The sequence below is a fragment of the Primulina huaijiensis genome, chromosome 9 (genome assembly GCF_012295235.1).
Source record: "Primulina huaijiensis isolate GDHJ02 chromosome 9, ASM1229523v2, whole genome shotgun sequence".
Lineage (NCBI taxonomy): Eukaryota > Viridiplantae > Streptophyta > Magnoliopsida > Lamiales > Gesneriaceae > Primulina > Primulina huaijiensis.
In genome coordinates this window covers 13,713,928-13,724,509 of record NC_133314.1, presented here as the reverse complement: position 1 = coordinate 13,724,509, position 10,582 = coordinate 13,713,928, and the positions used below count along the sequence as shown (strand labels likewise).

The following is a 10,582-nucleotide window of genomic DNA, read 5'->3' as shown; positions in this document are numbered from 1 at the left end:
GAATTAGTTGTGTTCAACATAGGTTACCAATGGACGAATATTAAAATTTTTATCGAGTAAGAAATCTAAAATCTTGATATGAGGATTTTAGAACTCTATGGGTTATAAGTGAAGTTGAATTACTAGAGTTAGTCTAATGCGAACATGTGATAACTTATTAAGTTTTATATTCTAGTATTAATTAAGCATTGAGGATGCGTAAGAATGTGACATTCGTTTCAATGAGGAAAGTCCAAAGGTCTAAGGCCTCAACTGTGAGAACCCTGAATTTCCGAACGAATCATGTAAGAAATAAAACTCGAAATTAAGATCAAAACTTTAATCTTACCTATAAAACTCAAAAATAAACTTAAATTTTTAGTTAACATGGCTCGAGGAAGGAGCTCAAAAGCTCGGGGATTTGCTCAACGGGAAGCAATGCTATAAGAAACCGCATCAATGGAAGAGTCATCATCGGAGAAGTAAACCCCCAGCTCAAGGACTCAATCTTTCAGCTCAATGAAGCTCAACCATGCTTGTCCTAAAAAGACAAAAAAGAGAGCTAAAGAAGGAGATAAGGGAATGGACAAATTTATTGTGCAAGAAATGTCCCTTCGGTAAACCAAGGTGACTCTTGAGATTGGATAGAATTTTTGACAAAAATAAATGTCTTTCTGGGCATCAAGGTGGTCGACCATGACAAGGTGAAAGCCATTATTTTTCTATAATACCACCTCAACCTCACATAAAATATACTTCAAAAAATCCCACAAAAGTACCCCAAAATTCAACCAAGGCAAGGGAAGAAAAAAGAAGAAGCTTCGTGCAGTTCGTGTGCTCAGCAAATACGTCAAAGTGCTGCTGGATTAACGACATAAATTGCTAAAGAAATACGTTGAAGTGCTGTCAAAATTTTGGGAGAAACTTCGTTAAAGAGTCAAGCAATTTTTCGGACCCCGTCTTCAAATTTCAGTTAGTGGGTTTTTGTTACATATGTTTCTTGTATTTTAAAATTTGCATAAAAATAATATGACATGCTTGTATGTATGTCCTTATTTTCGAAAATCAGTGTTTACATAATTTAGAATTTCGATCGATGAACGTTATGTTCTTTCTGAATTCGACATCCTTTGATTCCGCTGAATTCTTTTCAAACTTTCAATGAGTTCTGTTCGTTAAATCTGAATTCTCTAATGCACTGTTACAAATCGATTTGAAATGGAACGATAAATGTATTACTGTCTGGCCCCCATCAGTGGGTATAAAACTGTGTTCTGGCCTCATCTCTTTGAGGACTAACATATTGGCGACAATTTGACCATAGGAATGAGATGAGTAAAAGTGTTGTGTTTGTTCTGAATTGTTCTGAATTGCTCTGAATCGTCTGATAATCTTTGTCTCATATTTGATTCGATTCTGTTATGATAAGTCCCAAGTAATAAGTTTTGAAATTTTGTTAAAGAAATGCTTTAAAGATTAAATTCTATATGTATCTTTGGAAATCGATCGATTTCCACTTCCTGAGTGTTTCTCAAAACGCTCACCCCTTACAACATTCAGATAAAAATGAAGAACAAATGAATGAGGAGGAACAAGAAGCTTTCTGGGGATGGTGATCGAGTGTCAAGATCAAAAATCAAGATTTTACCTTTGCTTTTGTTTAGTTTCCGCAAATTCTGATGTAATTTTTCTTCTATTGTCATTGTAAAGACAATATTTTGTTATAAGAAAAAGACTGGTTTTTGGCCATTTGCTACGAGGCTTAATTGTTTTCAAGTAATTGTTAAACGATTCCGGATGTCACAAACGCTTCAGTCTCGGGGCGTGACATTTAAGTGGTATCAGAGCCGCCAGGTTCATAATCCCGCTGGGATTTTGATAGACAAAATTTGACGAAGTCGAATTTTGGCAAAAGCCTAGTGCATCCAAATCTGAAACCAACTTTCATATTTTCCCAAAATTTCTTGAACATCTCAAAATCAGTCCCTTCAATCCTGCTGCAAATTTTTAGTATCGAAATTTCCACGATAACTTTGTTTTCCCTACAAATTTTGTGCCTTTCTATCATTTATAATGTTCTGATATTTTACCTCAATTCATTCTAGGAAATGGTTGCTCCCCGGACTCGTGCTCAAGCTGCCCTTCGTATGCGTCAACTCACGATAGATAACCAAGCTAGGGAAATTACGACTTTGAAGGCACAACTTGCTAGGGAGAAACTAGAAAAACAGGAGCTTAGCGAGATCAGGAACATACTCGAGACGGATGTACATCGACTCACTCATCATGTAGACTTGGCTGTGAGCCAACTTCTTCAGATACCTCCTGGGTCAGCCCGCATCGAGCGCTTAACTACACTGAACAGGGACTTGCTAGAGAGAGTGGAGATAGAGAGAGACCGTGCTACTCGGGCTCGTCAGCGTCAAGAGGAGTTCAACAACAAGCAAGAACGATATATCTCCAAGCTGCATAGCATCATGGATAGGCTTCAAGACCAGAATAACTATTTGCGTCTGGTGGTAGAGAACATGGAAGATGAAGAGGAAGAGGAAGCACCGATGGAAGTGGTTGACGACAACAATAGCGACGATGGAGAGATGATAGACTAGGTTAGGCTAGTACAATGATTGTTATAAAATATGCTTTGAAAAACCAAGAGATGTAATAACTTATTTTTAAATAAAAATTCTATTATCTTTAAATTATTGCATATTTCAAAATGAGTATTTTATCAATAAATGATTTTTTTTCTTGTATCTTTATAGGAAACAAACATGGATCCACAAAGCGTTATAACCGAACTCTAAAAACAGCTCCAGAAAAAAGAAATTAAAACATTGAAAGATAAAAATGAAAAACTGGAGAGGGATAACTATCAGTTAGATGGAAATAACGTATGCATGATAGAGGACCTTCATCAGGCTAGAGAAGAAGAGAAAAGACTGTGCGGTGACGTTAGACGCTATGCTGCTTATCACCTAGAATCTGAACGTCAACACGATAGCACAAAAGAAGAGTTGAAGGCAATTCAAGGAATTTTTTTGGCAACAAAAGATCGAGAAAACAAGATTAACAAGGCTATTTACCGATTCCAAGTAAAGATAGAAGAATATGAACTCAATGAGGCAGCAAACCAATCAACAATACAAGAACTTCAGGACCAAGTGAACAATCTCGATGACCACAATACACTTTTACAAAACCACATTGAACAACTACAGAATGATATGATCAAATGGAAAAGCTCATGGGAGAACTCAAAGAAAACCGAGAAGAAAACCCCATGGAAGAAGAAAATGACGAAGCTGTAGGGGATGGTGAAGTGATAGACGAGTAGGATGACCCCTAATATAGGCTTCGATTGTATTAGGCTAATCTTTTAATATTAAAAGACTGATTGTATGAATTTCAAAATTTTATGAAAATATTTCTTTGATTATGCATTGTTTCAAACAAATTAATAAAATGTATGCTTATAGGAAATGGCGGGCAGACCACCAAGGAACAACCGTAATCCCCGCGGAGTCAATCAAAACGAAAACGAAAATCCACCATCACCACCAAGGGTGAATCTCAGTTGAGAAGACATGATGGCAATAGCTACTACAGTAGCCTCCACACTGCAAAGAATCGTGAACCCGATTGCCAACGCTATCCAGCCGCCACCAGAACCACAACCACGAGGAATTAAGTATCATTATGAATCCCTTCGAAGGAACCGAGTCCCAATCTTTGATGGGAATCCTGATCCAGAAGTCAGTCGTAACTGGCTTAAGAATGTTGAAACTCAACTTCATTTGTTGGAAATACCTGAAGAGCTCAGAGTGGAGGTGGTGACATCGTTTTTGGAAGATTGGGCACGCAAGTGGTGGGAAACAATGTCACCATCATTGTTCGAGATTGAGCAGATCTCATGGCAAATCTTTCGAAGGGAATTTTTGAAGCAATATTACCCAGCAGAATTTCGTCTGCAAAAGTTGAGCGAGTTTGAAAATTTTAAACAGACATCAGATATGACAGTGATGGAATACACCTCAAGGTTCAATGATCTGGAAACCTATGTTCCAACTATCATGTCGGATGAGACCTTGAAAACGCATCGTTTCAAGAAAGGGCTGAACAACCATATTCAAACGGCATTGGCTGTTTTCAAACCAAAAAACTTTGCAGATTTAATAGGTGCCAATGAGCGCGTAAATTGATATCAAACGTTGAGAATAAGAAAACAAGAACAAGAGACCTTTGGTTGGTCAGTCTACTCAGAGTGGCCCCAAATTCAAGAGGCCAAACTATTCAAACAGCCCCCCAAAGGGAACCTTTAGCAATGCTGGCAATAAGGAAGGGAAGTGGTGCTCTACTTGTCGATAAAATCACATTGGGGAATGTTATACGAAAACGGGGGCCTGTTTTAAATGTGGGAAGGTGAGTCATAGGATTAAAGATTGTCCTGAAAACAAAGACAAAGGAACTGGACCCAGCAAACAAAATGAAAACAAGACTAACGCTCGGGTGTATGCTTTAACCCAGGAGGAAGCTGATAACACCAACGATGTGGTGGCAAGTACTATTTTACTCCATGAAATACCTGCTTATCCTTTTGTTGGAAACTTAATTTCGGCTGTTTGACAAACCATTTATCTATTGGACTACCTGATCAAGTATTCGAATTATACAGCTTGCCTAACTGAAGTATCGCGTGAGTTATCAAAGGCAACCGAATCCAGCTGAACTGAATCTTCGAAGTTAACTGACTGATCAGTTGGAAACTGATCAGTTGAACCTAACTGGATTCCTGAAAACAGCTGACTGATCGGTTGATTCACTCAGCACAAGCTTATCAGCTACTATTTATCAGCTGATCGCTCAGCCATACACGTCATCAAATGAAAAGGACGCTCAACCGACATCAGTACAAGCAGACAGTAACTCGTAGTGGAACGCCGCATTTCAGAGTCTACAATGTACGATTTTCAGGAGAATATCGACGTGAAAATCAACGGATATAATATTCAAATGTTATATCAAGTTACCATTGGAAGGGAAGTCTATAAATAGGCGAAGATAACAGCTGAAGAAGCAAGGATACAAAACAACTATTTTACTCAAGCTGTTACTCTGTTGAAATCAAAAGCTCACACTTACTAGTTCTATCTGTAGCATTCAATGCTACCGTCTTGAGCTTGTTAGCACACTGTAATCCATGTTATATTGTTAAGTTGTGCTAAGATCAGTCACGAACTGAAATAGCATGTTGTAACTAAGAGTTTCAATTTTGGCATTGATAAGATCAAACTGAAGTGGGTCAGTACAAACATTGTATTCGATCAAAGTCTTTTAGTAGAAATCCTATCTTCATGATAGAAGAGATGACGTAGGAGTTATTCCATTTTCCGAACATCCATAAATAAATCGCGTGCATTTCATTTCAGTTACCTTTTATTTCAATTATTCTATCTTTCAGTCAGTTTACTTCCGCAACTGTTTTTCAGTTAAACTGATTGTCATCGACTGACGAGATACCGAGTATCAGTTTGTCATTGAACTAAACTCAACTTACAAAAAACGAACATAATCCGTGAGTGTTTATCAAACACTTTTCACATCTTAACCGATCATTTCAAGTGGTATCAGAGTCGTTGTATCTCGTCTCAGAATATCTATACTCTCAAACCGATCATTATGTCTTCTTTCAATAAGATCCCTATGTTTTCCAGAGAGGACTTCGATGACTGGAAAATAAGAATGCAGGCTCATTTAGCTGCACAATATGACGACATGTGGTACGTTATCACTGACGGACCGATGAAGATTCTGAAAGCCAATACAGCAGTGGCTATTACGAAAGGGGCACCTCATCATATAGAAAAGCCCAGAGATGAATCGACGACAGAAGACAAAAAGAAAGCAAATCTGGATAATGTGGCAAAGGATATACTTTACAAGACACTGGACAAAGTAACTTTCAGCAAGATCAAGATGTGTAAGAGAGCTAAGGAGATTTGGGAAAAGTTGATCCAACTGTGTGAAGGAAATGAACAAACCAAAGAGAATAAACTTTCTGTTGCTGTGCAGAAGTTTGAAAATATCAAGATGAGAACTGGAGAATCGATGCATGAGTATGATGAGAGAGTCAGTTGCATCATCAATGAACTCAGTGCACTTGGAAAAATGTATACCAACAAAGAAGTTGCATTAAAAGTGATCAGAGGTCTTCCCAAGGAGTGGGACGTAAAGACCATGACAATGAGGGAATCCAAGGATCTAAACAAAGTTGAGCTTCATGATCTATTCGCTGATCTGAAAGCCTATGAGTTTGAGCTGCAAACTCGAGAAGGAGAGCCTTCTACTGCCGCAGTCACAACTGCATTAGCTGCTGTCAGAATAGAACTAGCTAGTTCAGTCGAGAAGTCTGCTGATCAATTGAGCAATGATGCTATGTCATTGTTCATTAAAAAATTCGGAAGATTTATGAGGAGAAACCAAGGGAACTTCCAGAAAAATTATCAGAGAAATAATTCTAAAGAAGAATCAAATGGTTGCTACAACTGTGGCAAACTCGGTCACTTCATTGCTGACTGTCCCAAACCCAAGAAGGACAGGCAGGGCTCGACTGAAAGAATAAAGAAGTCATATGAGCATAGAAAGAGATCCAAGGATGAAAAGAAGTTTTCCAGGAAGAAGCATGAGGTACTCTTAGCTGAAGAAAGTAAATCTAAATTGGCAGAAACTGACAGCGAGGAGTCAGAACCAGAAACCTCATATAGTTCCAGTGATGGTGAAGAGGAAGTGAAGTGTCTAATAGCTGGTGATACAGAAGAGGAGTCAAGCAGTCAACATATATTTGACTTCAGCTCAACTGATTTCACTAGAGAAGAACTTATTTCAACTCTTCATGACATGGTTAATGATTATCACAAGCTTGCCTTATCGTTTGAAAAGGCCAGAGCAACGCAAACTGATCCCATAGACAATAAAACTAAAACCGATGAATCAGTTGATGTGTTGAGTCTGAAAAGGGAGATTGCTGAGCTCAATGCTGAAAAGAGCAGGAATCAATCAATGATTCAAGAGTTGACGCTTGAAAATTCAAAGCAAACTGAGCTTATTCAGGCTTAGAACAAATCATATGTTGCATTAACTGAAATGCAGAACTCACAGAAATCGGTTACTGATAAAACTGGTTTAGGGTTCAGCACCCAAGATAAAATGTCTCCCAATGATATTCGACCAAAACAGAATATGGATAAAGGGAAATACATTCACTTTGTCAAATCAGTTATGGTACAAGAACAAACTGAGTTAAGTAAACTGGTTGAACAGCCTACTGAAAGTACGAACAAGGCTAGAAGATATGGTATTGGTTATAGCTCAAAATTTTTAACTGACTTACGTAGTCAGTCGTAAAAAAGATTCAACAGAAAATATTCAAATGGCTACTCCAATTACTATAACAGCAAGCCGGGTCAGAAAAGATATCGGCTGAACAATAAGTCGAACAAAGCTAAATCACATGTCGTCTCATCTACACACTACAAACCAAACACACAAAAATCGAGAAAGACCATCTAGAATACAGCAACTGGACAGTCAGTCAGACTAATCCAAGTCTGGGTTCCTTAAGGACTAATCAGTTTAGGACCCAAATAAAAAAGGGTACCAAAAATTATATCTTGTGTGTGATTGCAGGTAACAGGTACAATTAAGGAATCAATCTTGTACTTGGATAGTGGATGCTCACGACACATGACAGGAAATGTAGATTTGTTATCTCAAATGATCAAGTACATTGTACCAAACATCAGTTTTGAAGATAATTTCAAAGGTAAAACTGTGGGTAAGGGTAAGTTTATCCATGGTAACTTTACCATTAATGATGTTTTATTAGTTGAGAATCTCAATTATAATCTGATTAGCATCAGTCAGTTATGCGATAATGGATTCTCAGTTCAGTTTGACAAACACTCTTATTCAGTCAAAAACTCAATTGATGATGTTATTCTAACTGGCAAACGGTGTGGAAACACTTACAAAGTCAGTTGGAATGATCAATTTTATGCACCAGTATTTTCATTGCTTCAAAAATTTTCAAAAAACTGATTGTGGCATAAGAGATTGAACCACCTGAACTTTAAATCTATTGCATATCTGAGTAACCACGATCTTGTAACTGGTTTGCCCAAAATGGATATGTCAAAGATAAAATTTGTTCAGCATGTCAGTTTGGTAAACAAGTAAAATCTTCTTTTAAAAACAAGGGCCGTAAATCTTCTTCCCGATGCATAGAACTATTACATATGGATCTCTTTGGTCCAATACCAATCATGAGCTTAGAGGGAATGAAATACACCTTGGTGATTGTGGATGATTTTTCAAGATTTACTTGGGTTATCTTTCTCAAATCCAAAAACCAAACTGCTGCACAACTGATCAAGCTTTTCAAAAGATTATTAAATGAAAAATCAGTTGGAATTGATAGAATCAGATCAGATCAAGGAACTGAATTTATCAATCAAATTCTTTCAAATTTTTTAGAAAATGCTGGAATTAAGCATGAGCTCTCAGCAGCTAGAACTCCTCAGCAAAATGGTGTAGCTGAAAGGAAAAACCGTCCCTTAAAGAAGCTGCTAGAACAATGCTTGCTTATTCGGGCAATTCTCAAAGGTTTTGGGTAGAGGCAGTAAACACTGCGTGTTATACTCAGAACAGATCGATGATTAATAAGAATCATATGAAAACACCATATGAGATCTGGCATGGAAGAAAAAGTGTGGTATCTTACTTTACGGCTGCAGATGTTTTATTCTCGATAATGGTAAAAATCATTTAAAAATCTTTGATGAAAAATCTGCAGAGGGAATATTTCTTAGATATTCTTCAGTTAGCAAAGCATATAGAGTTTTTAATAAAAATTCTTTGAATGTTGAAGAATCTATCCATGTTGTTTTTGAAAAAAACGCTCTAACTGATAAGCCAACTGATCCAGTTGAGCTTGTTGATAGACTTACAGAGATCATTTTGGAGGATGAAGATGAAGAAGACAATCATATCAATCACAACAACCTCCAAACACTAGAACCAGGAGTGCTAGATCAACCAGTTGAACAGGAAGCTATTCCTGATGTTCAGTTGGAGGAGCCTATTGAGAATATTCAACTGCCAACTGATGAAGCCCCAACTGATACAGAAGCAGCTACTAACTTGGATACAACAAACACTGAACTCAGATGGAAGAAATCACATCCTCCGGAATTTGTGATAGGTAATCCATCTGATCCGGTAAGAACAAGAAATCAGATGCTTAATTTATTTATTCATTCAGCTTTCGTATCGCAATTGGAGCCGAAGAAAACTGATGAAGCTCTTGCTGATCCAAACTGGATAAATGCAATGCAAGATGAGCTGAATCAGTTTACTCATAAAAATGTCTGGAACTTAGTTCCAAGACCACTTTAAAAAACTGTTATAGGTACAAAATGGGTGTACAGGAACAAAGTGAACGAAGATGGTTTAGTTGTGCGCAACAAGGCAAGATTGGTAGCACAAGGATATAGACAAGAAGAAGGAATTTACTATGATGAAACATATGCCCCAGTTGCAAGACTGGAAGCCATCCGAATATTCCCTGCCTATGCATCATTCAAGAACTTCAAAGTCTACCAGATGGATGTGAAGAGCGCGTTTCTAAATGGTCAACTGCAGGAAGAAGTCTATGTGAAGCAACCTCCAAGTTTCATCAATCATATTTTTCCTGATCATGTCTACCATTTGAACAAAGCCTTATATGGTCTGAAACAAGCTCCAAGAGCTTGGTATGAAACTCTTTTAAAATTCCTAACTGATCATTATTTTTCAGTTGAATCAGTTGATAAGACCTTGTTCAAATTCTCTAAAAATGATCATATTTTACTTGTTCAAATTTATGTTGATGATATTATATTTGGGTCAACTAACCCCAAATTATGCGAGAAGTTTGCTAAGTTAATGCAGGACAAATTTGAAATGAGCATGTTGGGTAAACTGACATTTTTCCTTGGACTGCAAGTGAAGCAACTGGAAACTGGTATTTTTATCAGTCAGACCAAATATACGAAGGAACTGCTCAAGAAATTTGGCATGGAATCATGCTCAGCAGCAAGCACTCCCATGAGTTCATCAGTCAAACTAGACAATGATCAATGGGGAATATCAGTTGAGGCGACATTATACAGAGGTTTAATAGGTTCATTATTGTGCCTAACTGCTAGTCGTCCTGATATTGTATTTGATGTATGCATGTGTTCTCGATTTCAAACAAATCCTAAGCAATCACATTTTTCAGCTGCCAAAAGAATTTTAAAATATCTTACGAGCACACAAAATGTTGGGTTGTGGTATTCTAAAGACTCATATTTCAATTTAGTTGGATATTCAGATGCAGATTATGCAGGATGTAAGCTTGATCGAAAAATTACAAGTGGATCATGTCAGTTTCTAGGAGCAGACTGATCTCTTGGTTCAGCAAGAAGCAAACATCCATAGCTACTTCCACGACTGAAGTAGAATATCTTGCTGCTGGAAGCTGCTGTGCTCAACTGCTCTGGATTCAGCAACAACTGAAAGATTA

The 10,582-nt window shown here is 37.5% G+C and overlaps 1 protein-coding gene across 1 annotated transcript; it reads left to right on the top strand.

Annotated features, from left to right (window-relative positions):
* Positions 1-3,569: 3,569 nt before the first annotated feature.
* LOC140983886 (uncharacterized) lies at positions 3,570-4,181 on the top strand. The gene has a single exon (XM_073451040.1). It carries the CDS (start codon positions 3,570-3,572, stop codon positions 4,179-4,181), a length of 612 nt encoding a protein of 203 aa, XP_073307141.1.
* The last annotated feature ends 6,401 nt before the right edge of the window (positions 4,182-10,582 follow it).

Excerpts from the sequence above, each read along its gene's own strand:
- LOC140983886 (XM_073451040.1), top strand. The coding sequence starts at position 3,570 with ATGGCAATAGCTACTACAGTAGCCTCCACACTGCAAAGAATCGTGAAC.